Source organism: Echinops telfairi, unplaced genomic scaffold, assembly GCF_000313985.2.
Source record: "Echinops telfairi isolate 266 unplaced genomic scaffold, ASM31398v2 ScPeMD7_7458;HRSCAF=8496, whole genome shotgun sequence".
Taxonomy (NCBI): Eukaryota; Metazoa; Chordata; class Mammalia; order Afrosoricida; family Tenrecidae; genus Echinops; species Echinops telfairi.
In genome coordinates this window covers 17991777-18014043 of record NW_022111358.1, presented here as the reverse complement: position 1 = coordinate 18014043, position 22267 = coordinate 17991777, and the positions used below count along the sequence as shown (strand labels likewise).

The following is a 22267-nucleotide window of genomic DNA, read 5'->3' as shown; positions in this document are numbered from 1 at the left end:
AAGATAACTAAACCTATCTCTACAAGTTTTGTGTATTAATTTTTATACCAACATCTACACTGGGAAGGGGATAAAAGGTCTTAGAACTAGCAGGGACTGTATTTGAGTGGTGTGGGATGATATGGGGGGGCTTTTGTTCTTTTATCTATTCTCTAGGTAATTTGGGTAATGGGCTTATATTAATTTTTATAACAAAAATAATGGAATATGTAGGTTACAGACAAAACACCTACCTGGTTTCTCTTGGAGTTATTAATGTGCCTCATATCCGACTTTTTAAGGAGTAGTTCATTAACTGGGTTAGCCAGTGCCACAGAAATATGAGTTTCTTGGAGAAATAAATGGGATGAAGCTCTATATGAAATTGAGAAAACTGAGGAGGGTGGGAACAGGAAGGCAGAAAGATGGGAGGTAGTCATTCCATTTGCCAAATGAAATTCATACTGTCTTTTCCTCTGTATTCCAGAAAGTTCAAAATCACAAGCCACAGGCCGCAAGCAGTCCGTCTCTAGGAGCCTGAAGCACCTATTTCATTCCTCAAACAAGTTTGTGAAGACCTTAAAGCGGTAGGTCATGTGTGGTTTCTCCGGGAAGTCTTAATTTCACAGTGATGAGCTGCTTTGAGTGCTTAGTGGAAACTTGGTGGAAATTAATTTTGTTATTAAGTGAACAACGTTCACTTTTCTGCCCAGAATTTGAGCAAGACAGTACTTTCCCAGAGAGTTCTAGCCAGTGAATGTGCTGTTCTTAGCAGAAATAATGAATGGTTATAGGTATCTTTTAAATAATCTATAATATGCAAAAAAAATGTGTGTGCTTGTTTTCTAAGACTCAGGTTTGATAGAGAAGATGGTTAAGAATAACATCTCGATATTACTTTTTTGTTTAGGGGACTCTACATAGCCGTTATATTTTATTACAAAGACAATATGTTAGTCACCAATGAAGATCAGATACCGATTGTTGAAATAGATGACTCTCATACCAGTTCCATTACACAAGACTTTCTCTGGTTCACCAAGGTATATTGAGTTCTGATTTCATTTTTTCCCCTTTGCCCTGCTAACTGCACATAAATCTCTGAAACATTCGTTCAGGGGTCACCAATGATCCAAGTATTGGGGTGGGAACAAATTATCGCCCTGGTACCTTTGGTCTTAATATGACCTAAGCCATTAAAAAAAAAAAAGTTGCAAAGTACTGTCTGCACTATATTTTCAAAGCAAAGAAGCTCATGTCCTGTCAGATGGTGTCTCCACTCTTCTGAGTTATGGGATCATTTGGCAAAGATTAAAATGTGGATCTGACGGTTTCATTAGCATTCAGATCTTTTTCCAATTGGACAGAGATCAAAAAGTTGTTTTGCGTGTATCTGAAAATGGAGTGGAGAACACACACCAGGGGTCAGGTTTCCTTCTCCCTGCTTTGCTTTGATGCCACAACCTAAATCATGCTCTGGCCGGGACGACGTTCTGACCATGTGACTTCTTTTGCAGCTGTCTTGTATGTGGGAAGACATAAGGTGGTTGAGGCAAAGTGTACCTATCTCCATGTCCTCGTCCACGGTACTGCAGACTCGGCAGAAGATGCTGGCAGCAACAGCCCAGCTCCAGGTGAGGGGCCAGGCTTCTCACCTGTCTTTGATCAGTTCCGTCGTCCTTCCCATCGGCCACTGGAAAGGAAAAGACTGCCCGGCGCTCCCAGGAAGCATGGGAGGGTTTCCTGGCGAGTTTGAGCAGCACACCTCCTCATCTGGGGAAACTGTGTCTTGGGAAGTGGTGCAAGAGGAGCAGGAGTCTCTCGTGATGAGTCTAGGAATGAGTCCAAACATAAACACAAGGAAGCTTGAGCTCCAGAGTTCATGTTAACGAGTTGATTCATTTCCCTTGCCTGGGTCTCTGGCATATCTTTCCAACCGAGAGAAGTGTACATGCGTGTGTGCCATCCATACATGTACAGTTTGCTATGTGGGATGCAGGTCTTTGTGAGACGACGAAACTTTATCAATCCACTGCCATCCAGACAATTCTGACTCCCGGTGACCCTGTAGGTCAGGGTAGAACTGCCTTTTAGGATTTCTCAGACTATATCTTTATATCTTTTGGGGCTCACGAAAGCCTCAGCTTTCTCCCTTGGCACACCTTGTGGATTTAAATTGTTTGCCTTCCCCCAACTCATAATGCACTACACCACCAAGGATAGAGGGGGCCACCTGAAAGACTTTCAATGACATAGCCATGAATTTGGCGTATCGGGAAGCTATATAATCTGCATTTGCTCGGTTTATAGCAGCCACCGCATAAAAATAGGTGCCAAATAACAAAAAAACATTCATGTTTTCTGACCAAAAGAACATTTTAACACTTAAAAAAGTCATTTTAACACTTAAAAAAGCATTTGTTTCCTCCCTCACTTGCCCCTCCTGTAATTAAAGAAACGCCATTCCTTGAACCCCTAACATCATCATTTGACACCTACAATGATCGTAGTCATTACTATTACAACTGTTTATTCCCAATTATTTCTGAAAGGTAACTTGACCTTCTTGTGCTATCTATACTCCATCACATAGGTGGTTACTGCTGTGCGTCCTCAACAGCCTCAAAGCTAAGAGCAAACAGTATTCTTCGTGTCAGCTCACTGTGGACTGCCGAATCTTTGCCTTCACCTTGGGACGTTCTGAGGTCTGGACCGTGATGACGGTGTTAATTCAGACCACCCCTCCCTTACATCACTGACCCACTTGCTCGGCACCATGCCACTCTCCTCAAAGTTCATTTCCAGGCGATTCTCTGATCCCTTAGTAAAGTTCTCTCCCAAGAGGCTCAGATCACTTCTTGGACTACCAGACATCAGCCCACCATGAAGCATTTCTGATAAATTGCCTAAAGAAATCTGAAGAGAAGAGTTGGAATTCATCATCCTCCTTCTTTTTTTCCTTCTGTTTAGACGAGAATGTACAGAACAAATCGGTTCTCCATTCGACAATTTGGGTGCATTTTGATTCATGGCATTGATCGCCATCCGCGCAATGTAACATCACTCTTTCCACTTCCTTTCTGTGCATGTTGCCTCCACATTCATCCTTTATTCCCAGCACCTCCTGCCTCCTGAAACTTAGCTCTTGGCAAATGGTTCCCTTTTGACCTTGTAGGGTTGGTCTCTCTGGGGAGTCTATACCTCCCAGGTCTTATTGATGAACCTATAGGTCCGCCTGCTCTTTGGATGGAAGTTGAATTGTTGGGGAAATTCCATTTCAGGCTCTAAGGGGGTCTAAGGGCCCCGGTCTCAGGGGTTCCGCTGGCCGTGGTTCAACCAGGAAGCCTGTTTTTCGTTTCTGTTTTTACTATTTTGAGTTTTTATTCTGCATTGTCTCCCACTTTATCTGAGACCTGTCCTTGTGATGTCATTTTTGTGGTCTCCGGCTCATGGAGGGTGAGGTTCGCATGGTCCGTTAATCTTTGGACTAATTGTTACCACGTGTCTTTGATTTTCCTCCCTTGTCTTTACTCTGGATGGAGCGAGACCAGCAGCTGAACCTTCGACAACCACTTGCAAGCTTTTAAGACCCCAGTCACTGCTCACTAACATCGTATATAAAACACGGTCTTTGTGGGCTTCTTCATGCCAGTTGAAGTTGGTATCCCTGAAACTCTAGTCCTGAGCTCCTCTGCACAGCAATGCATTCCCTCAAGGTGTGTGGCTATGGTGCAGAAGTGTTTGTAACTTTAACCCCTGTACCTTCTACTCTACTCATGGAGATACTTACACAGCATGTAAACACACACAGAAATACCTGTATTCTTGGTGTAAATCCATTCACTCTCCATGCCTGTTCAGCTTTTGTGTCTAACTAGGTATGCACTTATAGGTGACTTTTATGTATATCGCGGTATTTTCCTTTGTTGCCTTTCACCCTCCAGTGTCTTCCTTTACCTCGATCCTTCTGTGCTGACTCCCCGGCCTGATGTTGTCTTTACCTTCATCCATCTTAACACATGTCGACCCCCTCGTTGATGTTGTACCCTCCCTCCTTCTCCCAGCCTGGTAACCATCAAAGTATGCTCTTTCTTGAATTCTTGTAGTGATCTCATGCAGTATCCGTCTTTTTGTTATTGATTAATTCACTCAACAGAGTGTCCTCCGGTTTCACTCGTGGAATGAGTGTGCTCCAAACAGGTCTACGGAAACCAGACGTGAAAGAGAATGGACTGTCTCCTCCAATTTTTGAAGCACCCTCGGATGAAGTGTTTCACAGATGAATTGTTATTCTTTAACGATGTGTCTATACCATCGTTTATTTATCCAGTCATTCATTGATGGCTGCTCACAGGTTATTTCTCTCTTTCTGCTATTGTGAATGTTGCCGTGAATGCGATGCAAATACGATTGTTTGCATCATGGTTTTTATTTCTCTAGGACAGATGCCTAGGAGTGGGATTTCTGGATCATACTGTAGTTCCGTCTCCAACACTGAAGGACGTGTCCTACCCTTCTCCACAGTAGTGCTGTGGTCTCCCAACATGCAAGAGGCTTCCGGTTTCTCTACATAGTCACCAGCATCTGTCGTTTTCTGATTTTGTTAGGGACTTTGGGTTTTGTTTGTTTGGTTGGTTGTTTTGTTTTCCTGAATTTTACAATTAATGCTTCGGGAGACAGTGTTGCTGTTTACATTTGCATCTCTCTAATGCTTAATGTTTGCAAGCCTTTCTTCCTGTATTTGTTGGCTGCCTAAATGTTGTCTTTGGACAATTTCCTGTTTGTGTCTTCTGCCTATTTTTCAGTTAGATGATTTGTTTTACTGTTGTTGCGGTGTTGAAGTTTTACATACATTTTAGAGATGAGTCTCTTGTCCAAGGTGTCGTTGCCAACATTTTTCTCTTTTGGTGAAATCTTTTGATGTGCATAAATGCTTATGTTTTTTTAAGAGGTCCCAGTTATGTCCTTTGTCTTCTGCTGTTTAAGCATTTTCAATTATGTTGGATCGTGCATTTATGCCATATACGAGGCCCCTATTTGCCCCTGTTTTTCATTGATGCTCTTTATGGTTGAAATTTTACGTCTTTGATCCATCTTGAGTTTTTGAATATGATGAACAATTTGAATCCTGTTCTGTTGTTATGCAAATAGAGAACTAATTTTGCTAGTACTGTGTCAAAGAAACTACCTCTCCCCACTTAATAGGTTTCTACTTTGTCGAAGATCAGCTGTTTCTAGGTGCTTGGACTTATTTCTGGGTCCTCAAGTCTGTTCCTTTGGTCAGTATGCCTGTCACTTTAACAGTACCACTGCGGTTCTGACCACAATCACCACACAGTAGGTCTTGCGAAGAGGACAGGCGAGACCTCCTACTTCGTTCTTTTTTAGAATTTCTTTGATTACATGAGGTCTTTTTCATTTCCATATAAAGTAGGTGTTTGGTTTTCTGTCTCTTTGAAGGATAATGATGGGATTTGGATTAAGATTGCATGATATAGGAAGAGTGCTGTGGGTAGCATTGACATTTTCACCAAGGTAAGTCTTCCAACCCATGACACAATATAGTCTTCCATTTGTGTAGGTCTCTTTTGGTTTCCTTTAGTAGTTGTGTCTTGTCATTTTCTTTGCACAGGTCTTTGATAGCTCTGGTTGGATTGATTCCTAAATACTTTATCTTTCCAGTGGGTGGCTATTTTCCTGATTGCCCGTTCAGGACGCTGTGTGTTAATGGAGAGGAATCCAATGATTTGCACATTGATCTTGTACCTTGCCACTTTGACGAATCCTTCTGTTAGTTTCCATCATTTCCTAATTAAACTTCTGGGATTTTCTTTGCATAGAATCAAAGCACCTGCAAATAGAGACAGGTTTATTTCTTCTTCGCCTATTTCAATGCCTTTGATTTCACTTGGTTGCCTTATTTCTTTTATTGAATAGGAGTGGTGAAAAAGGACATGTTTTCCGTCTCTCTCTGTTTGAATGAAGTTTACTGCTGCTTTTGTGAATATGCCCTTAATTATGTTGAGGACTTTGCCTTCTCTTTTTGTTTGCTCAATATTTTTATCAAGAATGGCTGTTATATTTTGTCAAATGCCTTTTCTGCACCAATTGACAAAGCTACATGGTTGTTTTGTTTTATTTGTGCTGTGGATGACACTTCTTATTTTCTAATGCTGAGCCATCCTTACCGACCCTGTGGAAGTCCCACTGGTCATGATGTCTTATGTGTTTTTCAATACATTGTTGGATTCTGTTGACTGGGGTTTTGTTGATAAATTTTGTATTTATGTAGAGGTACATGGATCTAAACTTTTCTAGTTTGGTGGAATTGTTACCTGGTTTTGATATCAGGGTTGTAATTAGTTTGGGAGGATTGCATCCTTTTCTATATTCTGAAACTGTTCGAATAAAATTGATGTCAGCTCTACTCTAAAAGCTTGGTAGATCTCTCGCTCGCTCGCTCTCGCTCTCGCTCTCTCTCTCTCTCTCTGGGAGGGAAGTCTACTGCTGACACTTTACGATGATCACACGGAGCCAGGCAGTGGATGGAGCCCACTCTGACCGAAAAGCAAACGTTTCCTGCAGTTCAAATGTCACCTTTTCTCAATTAAGTGTTCGCTGTAACCTTTCGGCTCATTTTCAGTGTTTGGGCACCATTGATTCTGCCACTTTGTACCTGTTTCTTGTTTTGTGTGTGCTTTGTGAGCTGTTTTGAGGAGGGTGTTGTGAGGAGACAGGGGTGCGTAGCTCCTTCTGCTACATCTTGATCGGACATCCCAATGGACACTTGTAAGTCCCCTCCTCAAACGGACATCTCAGCAGCATTCGGTCCCGCACACCTTGGTTATCTGCCAAGGTTCTGGCCCATCTTCCTCAGCCGCCTTCACTGTGTCACATGCTGTTGCCTCTGCTTAGTCTCCATCTTCCACGTCTTTCCCTTGCACATCCCTACACATTCTCAAGCAAAAACAAACCAACTCAATGACAAGTCGGTGTCAGCTCCTAGAGACCCTATAGGACAGCAGAACTGCCCCTGTGAGTTTCCATCTTTGTCCGAAGGAGCAGCTGGTGGAGTTGAACTGCTGACCCTGCAGATCGCAGTCCAACCTGTAACCACTATACCACCAGGGCGCCTGTGTATTCTCAGGTCATAGCTTAATTTTCACACCTGCTTGGGGATCCTTTCTCAGCTCACTCTCATTGCACCGTGTATGCTTGCTTGAGAAGGGTGGTCATCACCCCTCCAGTTAATTATTGACCTGATTTGCTACGTGATCCACTAACCCGTGAGGTCTGAAGTGTGAGAAATGTGTGTGTCTTGGCTGCCAACTTGTATTCTCCATGCCTGGCGCGTGTGGACCTTCCGTCGGTACTGCTCTAATGCATATGTGCATTTGTCCATCCAAGTCCAATTCTGTGCGTGCTAAGATTTATAATAAACAATTTCTACCTATCCAAGAGGAAGCGTGATCACAGACATGTGCTTTAGGCAGTAGTTACCACCTCTGTGACCGTCCCTTCCCCCTCTGGCCTGAAGAGCCTGCTGGTCCTCAGACACGGCTCTCCCCACAGGGGCCCACCCAGATCTGAGCACTTGTATGCATTCCCTTCTCCCCCTCACGTTCTGTGGATTTGCATGAAATAATAAAACGACCTGTGTCTTTTTGGAGAGGTGCATTGCCCAAATTTTTTTTGGACCTCTAAAATGAAAATTTATGGAAAGCACCTTTATTTAAGGGGGTGCCGTAAAAAAAAAGAAGAAGAAACTTTTCAGAAGAGGAAGAAAAACAAACTGTAGGAAAAAGATAGATAAAAGTTTAGCTCTCTTTTGTCGTCTGACTCTTTGGTTTTAGATAGACGGAGGAAAGAGACAGCGTTCTGTCACTCAACTGGCTTCTAGAATACACAAATCCTGTTCAATTTCCCTCTGGTATATCTCCCTTTGTCCGATTTTCCAGCCCCACTACCACCCTCTTATATCATCAAAAGTCCCCCAAGTGGCCCCTCTGCTGACAGACCCCCCTCCAAGTCCACGTCCCACATTTCTGCCACAGTAGCCCATCTAAGTCCCTGCCTTACCCCGCAGTAGTGGCCTACATTTCACCAGGACACATGAAGCTTTAGTCACAAACCTGCTCCCCGCTCTCCTCCATCACAGGCAAGCCCCAAACTGGGCAATGTATGCCTCGGTTTCTATTTTCTGACTTACATATTGTGCATAACCCAGTGATTCAGCACAGGGCTGCTCACTGAAAGATGGGTGAATCTCGGGTAAAATATGTTCAGTGAAACTAATTCCAACACAGAGGACGAATATTCCATATTCCCACTTATAGGAAGTATCTAAAACACACAAATGTATAGAGACAGACATATTTGTGGAGAAAGTAGATCTGAGGTTTCCAGAGGCTGACCAGGTGGGTGTGAGAGAGGAGGGAGAATGGGGAGTTCTTGCTTAATGATGGCCTTTCTGTGTGTACTAGGGAGCTTTGGGGACCAGCAAGTTGTTATGGTTGTACCGTCTTGTGAGTGCAGTTAATGCCACGGAATTGTCTCTAGAACAGGGCTTGGGACTGGTTCTTTTCCATTCAGACATGGCTGAAACTAGAACAGACCCAACTATGTAAATGGTGGATGAACCACAACATGAACTGGGATGGGAAAATGCATGGCTGAAGTCCTGCTAGAAATTGCAACAGTAGGCTCCAACAGCAGTCATGAGATGGCACAGGTGGGCACACGGTTTCATGCCATTGTATCGTAGGGTTGCCGTGCGCCTGTGTGAACTCAAGGGCACATAATAACAACATCTGCTAGACACTTCATCTTTCTCTCTAAAACCAAGAGCCATGCATGCACTGCTTAGCAACCAACTCTCTACACCGACCCAGCCAGATACACTGATGCCCTACTCAAAGACGGCGGCTAACCATGCCATGTTTAATGTGTGTCGCCCCCCACAATCCTGGCCACATTCCAGTATCTTGCATCACGCTCCTGACAGGGCACACCATGCCTCTACTGAGTCTCCTTTGCCAGCGCTTTGACCTGTCATTTTTCTCATTTCAGTCATCAATACACCCACATTTTACAAAGGCAAGTCTGTTCCTGCTTCGCTTCATTAACCATGACTGAACCAGGAAGAATCAGTTCAAAGCCTCGATCTAAAAATGATTAAGATGGTATGTTGTATGCAATGTGTTTTATACCACAATTGAAAAAAATCCTAAGTGGTTAAGACCCCACATTATTTTCCTTTCTCTTAGGAAAATGGCAGAGGTCCCCAGAGGCCTCGGTGTCATTACACTTACATGGAGAGGTGTCTGACCTGCTTATCCTCAAAACACAGTCATAACTGGACCCTGTAGATTGGGTTACATTAAACTTACCCCTTCCTAGCTCTTAGACGTTGAGTGTTACGGCAGAAGAGACAGGTAACAAATTATGAATAGTGTGCCTCTTTTACTTTTAAAAAGGAATAGCAAGTTTCCCCAAAATGTTATTCTTCTTTTCTAGACCTTGCTATCCCTGCTCTGGGTTTCCAAACAGTAAAAATCCCACGGAGGGCTTCTATTTAGGGTTTCATTCTGGTTTGAACCTGGCTAGATATATTCCTCTTGGCCAACAACCAAAACCAAACCGAACCCATTGTCATGAGGGTGTTCCAACGCACAGCGACCCTTTTCAGACCGAGGAGAACCGCTCCAGAGGGTTAATGAGACTACCCCTCTTTATGAATGCAGCCAGCCAGTCTAGTCGTTCTGCGCTGGGGTGACTGGTAGGTTTGAACAGACTACCTTGAGGCTAGGAAGCCAATACTGGAGGCTCCGACTCCTCTTTCCCCCATAGGCTCAGCAGGATGCCTACGTCTCCTCGCCTTGATTTCACATCAGGGTTGTGCCCAGACTTGCATCCCAGGGTTTAATGCAGTCTGATGCAAAACGTTCACTTGCTTGGCTTCTGATACAGAGGCTGGGGATTTGAGTCCACCCAGAGGAACTCAGAAGAAAGGCCTGACAATCAACACCTCCCGTCTCCGCCCCCACCCCCCCGCCCCCAAAATCAGCTATTGAAACCCCCTGTGGGGTATACTTATACTCTGAAATGTATGAATTAGAGCTGACTCCCCAGCAACTGGTTGGATACCCACCCCCGTATACCTTTGATCCATAAGCAAATCTGAATTAGTGCCCTTGAAACATGGTTGCAATTTATTTTCACAAAGACACCGTGCATGGAAATTGGGCTCTCCCCAAAACCAGATGATCTAGCCCAATTTGATGTCAAGCAAAAATGCCGGGAATACTTTGAATAACTCATTGTTCAGCTCAACAGTCAGCATGTGTGAAGCTGGGAGTGGACAAATGATAAGTCTATGTCAATGAAGCGGCACTGTTCAAACTACCAGCTTTGCTACAACGTGAATCCTACTGCGAGGGGGGGGGGGGGGGGCCGTGGTTCTTGAATATACAGCCCAGTGCCCCTAGGGGAGAGAGAGCAGAACTGCTCCTTTGGATTTCCAAGGCTGTGTGAGTCGTTATGGGAGAAGATCGCCCTATCTTTCTCCCAAGGAATGGCTGATAGGGTTGAACTGCTGACCTTGGGGTTCGCAGCCCAACGTATATACGTGTGTGCATCTATGTGTATAGATAATGTTCATCCAGTCAGCCCAAAGTTATCAAGCTATTAGTAGAGGCCAGGCTCTGTGAAAGGGAGATACTGAGATGCACATTACACAGAAAGTAAAGCCAAAGGTGGGCTAAGCGAGAAAGTTTGAAGAAGAAACAGGAGGAGACAAAAGAGGGCCAGAGCGATTCACCTCAAGGAGCTGGTCAAATCTTACAGAGAAGGTGAAGCCTGGGATGGGTCATGAAAAGAAGTAGGTGTAAGCCAGCGGTGGGGCTCCAATTAGGGCAGGACAGACAGCCTCAGACCCTCCATTGTACTGAGCTTGGGAGTTTACAAAGCACTTTCCCTTGTATTGTTCGCTTTAATCCTCCAAACAGGGTAAGGATTAGCATAAGGGATGCCTGGCCTGTAAAGACCCTTCATTTCAAATGATGAAACTCGGGGCCAGAGAAGGTAAATAATTTTTCAGAAGTCCAACAGTTAATGAATGGCAGCCAGCCCTGAAACACAACGCCAGTGTAAGTTAAGGTTTAATAGCAGTGGTGTGCCGGAGCCAACTCGTACTGGCTCGGGAGAGCCAACTGTTCAATTTTCAGGAATTTTGAAAGCTTATTTATTGTCAAACTCTTGGTAGCTTGAAAGCAGTTATGGTGGGAGTATTTACACCACAGCTATCAGCAAATGCTACAAATCAGGTCTTTGGGGGTTTTTTCTTTCCTGATTTTTTTTTTTGACGGGAGGAGCCACATGAGCGGGACAGTGGTTTACAGCATACCACTGCTTCTGGGCAATATGATTTCGTGAGAAAGCTCCTCTGTCCATAGAAAACTACAGTCCTACCCAGGGCTGGGCTCAAAGCTGGTCTCAGACTCGCTCTATATGATTCAGAAGTCAATTCTTAGGAAGGAATCACCTGATTCAGTGATTTGGCCATTCTTAGAAATAATGGCGCTGCCAAAAGTATGTTAGGGCCTGTCAATTATTATTTTTGAAGTGGCTTACTTGATATGTCCCTGATGTCTGTGGGGAAAGTAAAAGATTTAAGATGTAGCCCCAAGCCCAGCAGGGAGCATGTCCACGTCTTCACAGATGTGAGTATCGACCAGCTGGCCTGTTCATATCTAGGTCATTCTTGTCCCTTTTATAAATTCCCGGCTGTATTTGCTCTCCTGCCAGCAGCATTTATGGGAACTCACAAAAAATAACTGGTAGCAGTTCTGGGATGATTTGTAATTTTAAAACAATCATACTTATCGAAAACAAGATGGGATTGTATCCAGTCTGATGGGATTGTGTCCAGTCCAACCCGTGTTCTGGGTTAGAAATCCTCCAAGCCTGCATAGCTGTAAAACTGTTTATTTCAGTCAGATCTTCTGAGAGCCCTCTAGATTTGAAGGGATACCTCTACCCTCTCTACTTTCCTAAAAGGACTATCTACCTCCATTGACCTAGTTTATAAAATGGTTAACAAGATTTTAAGTAAACAGTGCCCCTGAAATGCAGATAAGTCAAATGAGGCCAGCCTCCCAATCAAAGTGTCTTGCAGGGACCGCGCAGCCCCTGGCGGATCTGCACAAGGTGGCGCATTGTGCATTCACGTCTTCAATTTAAACAACCCCACCTCATACCAGCTTGCGTCCATCTCTTGAAAACGCCACAAGTGGCATACTTGAAATATCAGACATTTTTCTTTAAAACATCTGGGGTTCTCTTCAAGTGCTGGGGACTGAGCTTTATACGCTGGGGTGCCTGTGTGGGCAAGAGCTATTTACAGAGTGAATTTGCTTTGCACAACAAAAACAGAACCGTAATGTCTCTGCCTCTCAGTATATGATCCTTCCAGGTGGATGTTGCAAGCATGTCTTTGGGTTTCTGGGAACTCAGTTTCTCTCACACCACGAGGTCTAAGGTGCAGATTAGTTTAGGTTTTTTTAAGCTTCTCAGAAATATCAGCTATTTGGTCTCTTTTGTCACTGTTGGCTGGTGGACAGCACGGTGTCACCCAAGTTACCAGGACTCTGTTTGTTTGCAGAATTTGCTCGGAACACACAACCTGGGCCGAGTTTACTATGAGCCCATTAAGGACCGTCATGGAAACATCCTCCTCGTCACCATCCGAGAGGTAGAAATGCTCTACTCCTTTTTCAATGGCAAGTGGATGCAGATCTCCAAGCTGCAAAGCCAGAGGAAGTCTTTGTCAACCCCCGAGGAGCCCACCGCCTTGGACATTTTACTGATAACCATCCAGGTACATGCTCCTTCAATTCCCTGGGATGTTTGACGTTCTAAGCTCTAGTGAACTTTGAGGATACCTTTGGCCTGGAGAAGGTCCAGCCACACGCGTCTGCTGCTATTCTGCACACACGCATGAGTCTCCTGATCATGCCCATTCACTCTCGAGATCTGGAATGCATAAAGCGATGCAAATTGTGGGTCCCCTGAAAATGCCCCGGAGAGACTCTGGGGGAAATGATGAAGAGAAGGTCTGCTGGTGGGATGCGCCAACATGAAGCCAACCCAGACTCGCCCCTTAATTCCCCTGTCCACCAACTTTCTGAAGCCCCTGCATATGTGCGTGTCCAAACATGTGCAGGCGCTTCTGCTGTGGGCGCAGTTCTGATTCACAGCCACCCTCTAAGGCAGAGCAAAGCTGCCCCCTAGGGTTCTCCAAACTGTCGATCTTTATGGAACCCGACTATTACATCTTTCTCCCGAAGAGTGGCTCGCGGGTTCCAAACTTTCGGTTATTGGCTGAGCATTTAAATGGATGGATCACCAAACTAAACCGACGAGCATCAAGTTCATTCCCACCCACAAAAACCCGATAGCAGCGGTTCTCAACTTGTGGGTCGCGACCCCTTTGGGAGTCAAAAGATCCTTTCACAGGGGTTGCCCGATTCATCACAGTAGCAAAATGACAGTGATGAAGTAGCAATGAAAATAATTTTATGGTTGCGGGGGGTCACCACAACATGAGGAAGTGTAGGAAAGGGCCGCGGCATGAGGAAGCTTGAGAACCCCTGCCCTATAGGATTTCTGACGCTGTAAATCTGTACAGGGCCACACCACCTCATCTTTCCCCCAAGGAGCAGCTGGTTGGTTTGAACCTACAGCCTTCCATTCAACAGTCTACCCAACCATGCCACTGGGGATCCTTGGTTTTTTATATGTCTGTTCTCTGGATGTATAATGTGGTGTGTGTGTGTGTGTATGTAAACACATCACTTTGACAAAAGCACCTTTACATGTATTTACATTTGCTTTACTGTCATCTCATAGGGCAGACAGGCATGAAATCCACTGTAGGAATGAACTAACGCACGCCCAGAGAGGTTGAGTGAGGGCAGAGACACCCGGAAGCAGATTTAATCATGTTAAATTATTAAGAGCTTCGGGGCTCTGCCCTGGCCTAAGCTGCTTCCAAGGCCCTGGGTGGGATCCTGGCAATTTTCCATTCATAATGTTTTATCTTTCTTTAAAGAAGAAACCAAAGACCTCATTAGCCTCAGGTGCCACAAAACAGATCCGTCCCACAGAGCTGCGACTTGACTTCAGATAGTAGAAGCCCGAGCTTTTCTTGGCTACGCCATATCACATTCCAGGATAGGCGTGAGGGTCTCACGGAGTAGCTATGGATGATTCAAGGGATAAAAAGACTCACCTGAGCATAGATGGTCCCTCAAAATTCAAAATCCGGGCAGCTTAGAGGCAGACTCGTAACATATGTAGGTGGCAGAACCAGGACCCAAGCTCACACCTGCTCTGGAGTCCGTGTTCTCTGTATGCTGCCATCCTGTGAACATGAGCATCCACCTGTCCCTGTGCCTTCCTTTCTGTGTTGAAATCCATTGAGGGTGAGGAGTTGTACAAAATGTTCTAGTTAGAGGGGAGGAAGGAGGATTGGCAAAGGCATCTCTAGTGGCCCCTTTCAACCAATGGCCCAGATACATTCGACAGCCGATCTGGAGGGACAGCCCAGTCACACACAAGCAAGCCAGAGCCAGGCCTTGGCCCCAAGAGCCCTTCGTGGTCATCCCAAACCATTAAGCCATTAGTCATCTCGCTCACTTCCATTCCCTACAGAGGGAGGGCTGGTTCAAGCATCTCACCTTTCTATCACCTGCGCTGGTCCAAACAAGAACAATGTCCCTTGTAGGAAAGGTAAACTAATTGGTCAAGGCCAATACCGCTGGATTGGATTTATGGGATTTCTGATTCATCTGAGATTGATAGAGAGTATGTGTGTGCATGTGGAGTAGGTGGGGGCAGGGAGCGCAGACACATTCGCGCTCCCCTCTTCACCTTTTATAAGCAAGTGCTAAAAGAAACATTTAAAAATCATAATAAATTGAGCTTTTACAGGGTGACTAATACACTAATCCCCTATAGGGATAAACTGGGGTCTGGGTTACCTTCGCTCCTAGAAACACAGCACAGGCCCCAGCATGATATAATACCTGGTTTCTACGAGACTTATTGCATTAAAAATGTGTTACAGGTGCAGAAAAATTCCAATCTGGCAAAAAGCTGTTAGAGAAGGAGACCAAAAATAGAGGCAGGATCAGGTTTCCACACAGATCCAAGTGGAAAATTCACCCCCGCTGACTGGAACATTCCCGCTTGATGTCATTCCCCACCCCACCCCCACTCACCCTCCTCCTTCCCCACCTTCTTTCTCCCCTCGCCTTCCCTTGAACTTGTTCGTGTGCAAGTTCAAATTGAAGCTGAAGAAAATTAGAACACATACACAAAAGCTGAAATATGAACTTGAATAGATCCCACAGGACTATCTCAAGAATAGATTTGAGAGAAAGTAAAAAGAAAAGATGTGATGCAGCGAACACCAACAGGTGTGAGTCAGGCAAGATGCGACACATCAAAGGCATCCTAGATGAAGCAAGCAAAAGGTCATTAAAGACCCCCAAAAGGGAAAAGACCAAAGTGGATGTCAACAGAGACTCTGACGCTTGCTCTTAATCACAGAATAGCTTAAGCACGTGGAAGGAATGATGAAGTAACCGAGCTGAATGAAGGTTCTAAAAGGCAACCCAAGAAAACAAAACACTATCATGAAGTGTGAAAAGACCTGGAATTTGAAAGCCAAGAGGGAGGAACACACCTGACAGTGCTCCTGCTGGAAGAATTGAAGAAGAAGAAAAATTCAAGCCTTGAGTTGCTGTCCTGAAGGATTCTATGGACAAATGTTGAACAATGCAGAACGCCATCAAATGAAAATGGAATAAAAACACGGTCACTGTATTAAAAAGAATAGATCGCCATTCAACCACCTCTGGAAGTAGCATATAACCAAAAGCCAATGGTGTTGAAGGGCTTAATCCAGCCTGCACTGAGGACTTTGAGAGAGAATCAAAAAAGAAGAACCCAGAAATGGACAGAATATCAACTGAGATGTTTTAACAAACAGGTGAAATCCTGGAAGAGATGACTCATGTATGCCAAGAAATTTGGAAGACAACTACCTGGCCAATCAACTGAAAGAGAGACATGCTTTTGCTTATCCCAGAGAAAGGGGACCTAACAGGATGCAGCAATTATCTAACTAGATCACTAGTAGCACAGGTGAGTAAAACTTGGTTGAAGATCAATCAAGCATGAGTGCAGCAGTGTGTCCACAGAGAATGACCAGAAAGTCCGGCGTGAACTGGAAGAGGACATAGAACAAAGGATCTCATTGCGGAGGCCAGGTAGATCCGGACTGAATGAGGAGAACACTGGGAAGAAGTTGACCTGTATTTTATTGGCCACACAGAGACAATTGACAAACTGTGGGTAAAATTTCAGAGTAGGAATTCAAGAATACGTACGTGTGCTCTTGTAGGACCTGTGCAGAGACAGAGAGGTAGCCATTCAAACGGAACAAGTGAAAAGTGCATGGTGTAAAATCTGGTCAGCTGCATGGAGATTGTGTTCTTTCTCAACGCTTACTAAATTTGGATGCTGAGCAAGTAATCTGAGACAATGGACTGTAGGAAGAAAAAATGCAACAGCAAGATTAGAGGAAGGTGAAGTAACCCCCTGTGACAGGCAGGGAATACAACCTTGCTTGCTGAGTGAAAAGAAGAAGAAAACTTGAAGCACTTACTGATGAAGTTCAGTAAGAATTAATCCTCAATCTGAAAAAAATATCCTCAGAACTGGAACAATAGACAATATCATGATACAGAGAGAACAAAATTAAAGTGTCATAAGATTTCCTCTTACTGGATCCACAATTAACACCCATAGAAGCAGCCTTTCAAGATATCCAATCTGTTACAAAAGGCCTCTTTTAAAGTGTTAGGAAGTCAATATGTCATTTTGCGGACCAAGGTACACCAGACTCAAACTGTGGTATTTTCATTCACTTCCTACGTGTCCAAAATCCGGACCATGAATAAGAACACTAAAGAATTGGAGCCTTTTAATTCTGATGTTGTCAAAGAATAATGATTATCCCACCGACTGCCAGAAGAATGGACCAAACTGTCTTAGAAGTAGACAGCCAGAATGTTCCTTAGAAGGAAAGATACGGCGACGGTGTTCTGCGTCGGATAGACATGCTATGCAGAAGGGCCAGTCTCTGGAAAAGAGCTTCAGGCTTCATCCGTTAGAAAGTCCATGAAAATGAGGAAGACTCTGGACAGAATGGATTGACACAGACCTGCAACAAGGGGCCAAAGAATAACAAGGCTCATGCTATGAGGAGGTGCACGATCAGGAAGTCTGGGTTTGTTTGTTTGTTTGTTTGTTTGTTTTAAGTTCTCTCTTTTTAAAAAAATCATTGGGGGCTCATACAATTCTTATCATAATCCATATATACATCCATTCTATCAAGCACATTTGTACATTTATTGCCATCATCGTTCTCAAAACATTTGCTTTCTACTTGAGCCCTTGATATCAGTTCCTCATTTTCCCCTTCCCTCCCCCACGAACCCTTGATAGTTTATAAATTATTATTATTTTGTCATATCTTACACTGTCCGACGTCTCCCTTCACCCACTTTTCTGTTGTCCATTCCCCAGGGAGTAGGTTATATGTAGATCCTTGTCATCAGTTCCCCCTTTCTACCCCACCTTCCCTCCACCCTCCAGGTATCTCCACTCTCACCACTGGTCCTGAAGGGATCATCTGTCCTGGATTCCCTGTGTTTCCAGTTCCTATCTGTATCAGTGTGCATCCTCTGGTCTGGCCAGATTTTTAAGGTAGAATTGGGATCATGATAGTGGGGGGAGGAAGCATTTGAGAACTAGACGAAAGTTGTATGCTTCTACTATGAGTTAGAACTGAGTGAGTAGCATCTAATGATAATAACAACCTAACTGGGAAAGGAAATTGGGATAAACTGCTAGGATTGATATTTCCCGAATTACAATTCAGTATGCCAGGAGTTGGTCCCACCCAGTGAACATGGAGGTGGACACGAGTCATTGTAATTCCAGAGCAGGCCAGGAAATTCTGACAGTTTCAGGCCACAAAATTCTTATCTTCTTTCAAGAGCAGAAGAGTGATGATCATCTTCTTCTGACTAAGAACGCCCCCCTCGCCGCCCCCTCCTCCCCCCACCCCCACCCCATTACACTTTGAGGCATCACTTTGGAGTCAAACTGGCTTGGTTTAAGTCCTAAGTCTACCCTTCCTGTAGAGTCAGTCTGAGTTGGAATCTACTCGATGGCAGTGAGTTTGGTTTGAGTTTGGGCTTACCTTTTCCCACTATGTGAGGAAGCAGGGCAAGTCGTTTGACTCCTTGTCCTTTACATCTCCTCCTTTGTAGGGTTATGAAGATTACGTAAGTTACATGTAAAGCTCTTTGCAGAGTTTTACAAAGTGAGTACCCCAAAAAGTCATGATTTTAATTTTTTTTTGATTTTTCAAAAAAGCGCAGAACAATGTTATGCTCTCTGGAGGACACACTGACTCCATGCCGGCCGTCACTCTTGCTTTCTCAGGAGACTCCTGTGCTGGCTCAGTCAACCTGAAGAGTCCTTTATCACTCGCTCTGCTTTCTGATAACTAAGGAAAAATTGGATAAAAATGAGATGATGCGCAATGGAGTTTTCAAAACAGATAAAAACTTGACTGAGTCTGGGCCCAGGCTATCCACTAGTTTGCAAAGGCCCCAGAGCAACTTTAATATCCAATCCCTTCAAATTCCGGACCCTTTCAAGTTCCAACGCTTCATGACAGAACTCTCTTGTTTGAGAGAGAGGAAGAGAGGCAGAGGCAGAGAGAGAGGTCTTCCAAAATATCTTCCAAGATTTCTCTTGCCTGGGAAGGAGAAGGATGGACGAGCAGCATCCCTCTGATCAATCGAGTTGGCATGAGTGTATGCCCAATAAGAGACCCTTGTCAGCTGCTGAGTTTGTTGGGCCATGATCTTCAGAGTCATTTATCTCTCACGATTGCATTATAATATCAGGTTTTACAACACTTTCTCGGGTGTGTGATATGTGATCCTCAGGAAAGTTGGGTGAGTAATTCTTGAGTGGTTAATAGGGATTGAACGGGTCATTTCATTATGTCCAGTTCACAGTAACCTGCCCAAGATCGTGTCCACTAAAAAGCAACAGAAGAAGAACTGGAACCCAAGTCTTCTGGGTCCCAGCCTGATGCCCTTCCCCTCCGTCATCCTGTTTTATACACGACTCCCCTCTCCGTCTCCATCTCTTTGCACCCTTTTCGATAACCGTGATGACCCACGTTAGGCATATCTTCCAGTCCGGAAGTCTTATCCTTGGGAAGGTGTGGTAGAGCTCATCCTCCAGGCCTCTCACCCTCCCTCTCCTTCTATTCCTTATCCCTTATCCCTCCAAACACTGTCTCATCCACACATGGACACGGCCCCATTTACATGAAATGTGCAAAATGTGCGAATCCATATAGACAGAGAGCAGACTCGTGCTTCCAGGGCCTGGGAGAGAAGATTGGAAGTGACTGCTGATGGATCTGGAGATTCTTGTTGGGGGAAGGGAGCATTCTCCAACTAGATAAAGGTGATGATTGGATAATCTTGTGAAAATCCCTGGATAGGGTATACCCACTTTTAAATGGTAGAGTTAAAAAAAAATTTTTTTTAATCAAGCAGAAGAAACAAAAGACCACGAGCCACCATTTTGTGGTCTTGCTCGTGGACAATTCAGCTTCCATACCTCCTTCAGTCAAACAAAAACTCAGTCATTCATGGAGAAGCAACAATATGCCGCTCTTCCATGAACCATGTGGGTCTCGATGAAGAGAGGTTGGACAGGTTAAAGACACCAGCACAGCGCCTGCTCTTGGAGAAACTCAGCCTCAGATCCCACCACCTCTAGGCCACTCACTTCATTACGAACAAACATTTTTTTTCAACACCAACGAGGTGCCGGGCCCTCTGCTAGGTGCTACAGGAAAAACAAATGACTAAGTCAAGGCCCCTGCTCTCGAGGAGTGCAGTCAGGGGAGGGAGACAGACTTGTAAACAAATCAAGGTAAGACAAGGCAGAATTAAACCAGAGCCTGATAGCTGTACAAGCAGCGTACTATGGGAACCCAGACAAAGCAGCCATTAATTCTGACTGGAAATATCAGGGAAGGCATGGCAGAAGAGGTGGCCTTTAGCGGAGCTGTGAAATGTAAGTTAAGTCCACCAGGTGGAGGAAAGAAGGAAGAAAGGAACAGAGAAAGAGGGGACAAGAGAGAATTAAATAGAGGGGATTACATTAAGCGGAGGGAATGGCCAAGAAATGAGGCAGAGGCTGGAGAAGTAGCTCCCACCCTCCTTAGACAAACCTTCATCATGGCTTTCATCGTCTGTAGAGCTAGAAAGCCTTACTTCCCTGTCTCTCTCGCGGGCAGCAATCTGAGCTCCCTCAAGGGCTGGATTGGGTCTGCCTCGTTGTGCTGTCACTAAGACCTCACCGCAATGGCCGATGCACAGTAGGGACTCAATAAAAGTTGGAAGAATGAGTGGATTCCTGAGCCAGCAAACACACCAAAATACATAACTAAAAGGCCAGAGCGTGAGGGGGGCGCAGGAAAAGCAACCCATCGTGGTTGGAGAGAAGAGCCGCAAAAGGGCTATTCTGGGAGAAGAGGTTAACGGTGCAAGTCAGAGGTCAAGTCAAGCAGCAGATGGACCCATGCTGCAGGCATCAGACATGACCGACGAGTCTGAGGGGCACTAGGTCTTCCCAGTGTCCCTCAGATGACATGAATGAGACAGCTTGTGGACTTTTCAGGTCCCCCAAACGTTCTGACTAATGAAGGAAAAACGACTATGAGAAGGCAGGAAGACACAAAGTAGATGCCTTAGTCATGGTCTTCCAAAAATTGAATGGAAGAGAATTACTCCCCCCATGGTGTCGGTTTCCCGCTAACCGCAGTATGTTCCTGATCCGCATTCTATTTGTGGTCAGTTCTGACCCCCACACGTTTTTCTCTTACACTCATTCCCACACTGTATTGGTAGTCTTAGAGTTGGGTCTTTACAAGCATATTTTCTTATTAAGTTTCAACCCTAATTATGATAGGCTTATTTTTCCAATGCATAGGGTCATTCCGAGCTTTATTACTATTTTCCAGAGAAATCAAAACCACACCAAATTTGGGACCCACAAATTTGATACACACATTCTTGACTTCTTTGTCTGGAACATCGGTAAACAGGCTGACTCGGCTGGCCCTCGGGACCAACTTCTTGTGAGCCATCCTTCAAAGTCTTTCCTCTCCCCAAACTCTCTCCAGCACCCACTAATCTTCAGCGCAGACATTCAGCTGGTTAAAGCTCTGTGGCCAAGACCTTATTTTCCCCGGGTTATCCAGTGAAACAGATCACTTTGGAGACGTCCCCCTGGTCTTTGGGTCCTGCTTGATTGCTGTGAACGATTAAAGTTGCCTTTAAGATCTGCCCTTCACAAAACCATAGTGGCTGCTATTGAGTGCTTGGGGACACCCTGGGTGACTACAGATTGATTGTTGGATGGTTCCTTCTCATGTTTCTTCCCAAAGATCAATACGTTGGCAGCCTTTAACGACTAGGGTCATCCTGCATTTCCTCCCTTCTTATTATTTGCCCTTTTCTAATCCTTAGGGACTTTTCCAGTTCTCAATAACTTCTCAAAAATAATGACCTATGGGACCTTGCCCACATCTGCTGGTTCAGCCTGCATCCTCCGGGTACACGCACATCATGCAATGGTTCTGATCTGAACGCTCCCTGTTCCTCTTTCTCTCAATAACCATCGCTCTTGCTTTGACGGACCTGTGCGTCTTCCAAACATTCCATCTTGGCTGAACTTTCTTTTTGGTCAGCTACTTGTCTATGATCTCTTCTGAGGAGATAAGATAAAAAGGCTTTAGAGTGCTCAGCCTTATCCATCTATACTCTGACAGGAATATTAATTTGTTCCTTCTTAATAAGGGAATCAATTTTTTCTCTAGTGCTTCTTTTATTGATTGATTGATTGATTGGTAAATTTCCTTGAACGATTGTTTTGCTTTCTGTATATACTAGTGGTGCCTTCTTCTCAAATGGGACCATCCTTCAAATTTAAAAAAATATTTTTTTTCCACATAGCTATTCCCATATGTTCTGCTTTAGGGACCTGAGCTGATTTCCACATTTTGTGTACGATTGTAAACAAATGCACTACACGGGACTAAGGGCCTAAAACTTTTTTT

The 22267-nt window shown here is 44.6% G+C and overlaps 1 protein-coding gene across 1 annotated transcript in view; it reads left to right on the top strand.

The window, feature by feature from the left end:
• The window catches only part of ANKFN1 (ankyrin repeat and fibronectin type III domain containing 1), a 252981-nt gene that overhangs the window by 222858 nt on the left and 7856 nt on the right, over positions 1–22267 (top strand). The window contains exons 10-13 of the mRNA XM_030888203.2: positions 467–566; positions 890–1022; positions 1497–1613; positions 12641–12856. Coding sequence (XP_030744063.1) covers positions 467–566; positions 890–1022; positions 1497–1613; positions 12641–12856 — 566 coding nt within the window. The remainder of the gene's footprint in view (positions 1–466; positions 567–889; positions 1023–1496; positions 1614–12640; positions 12857–22267) is intronic.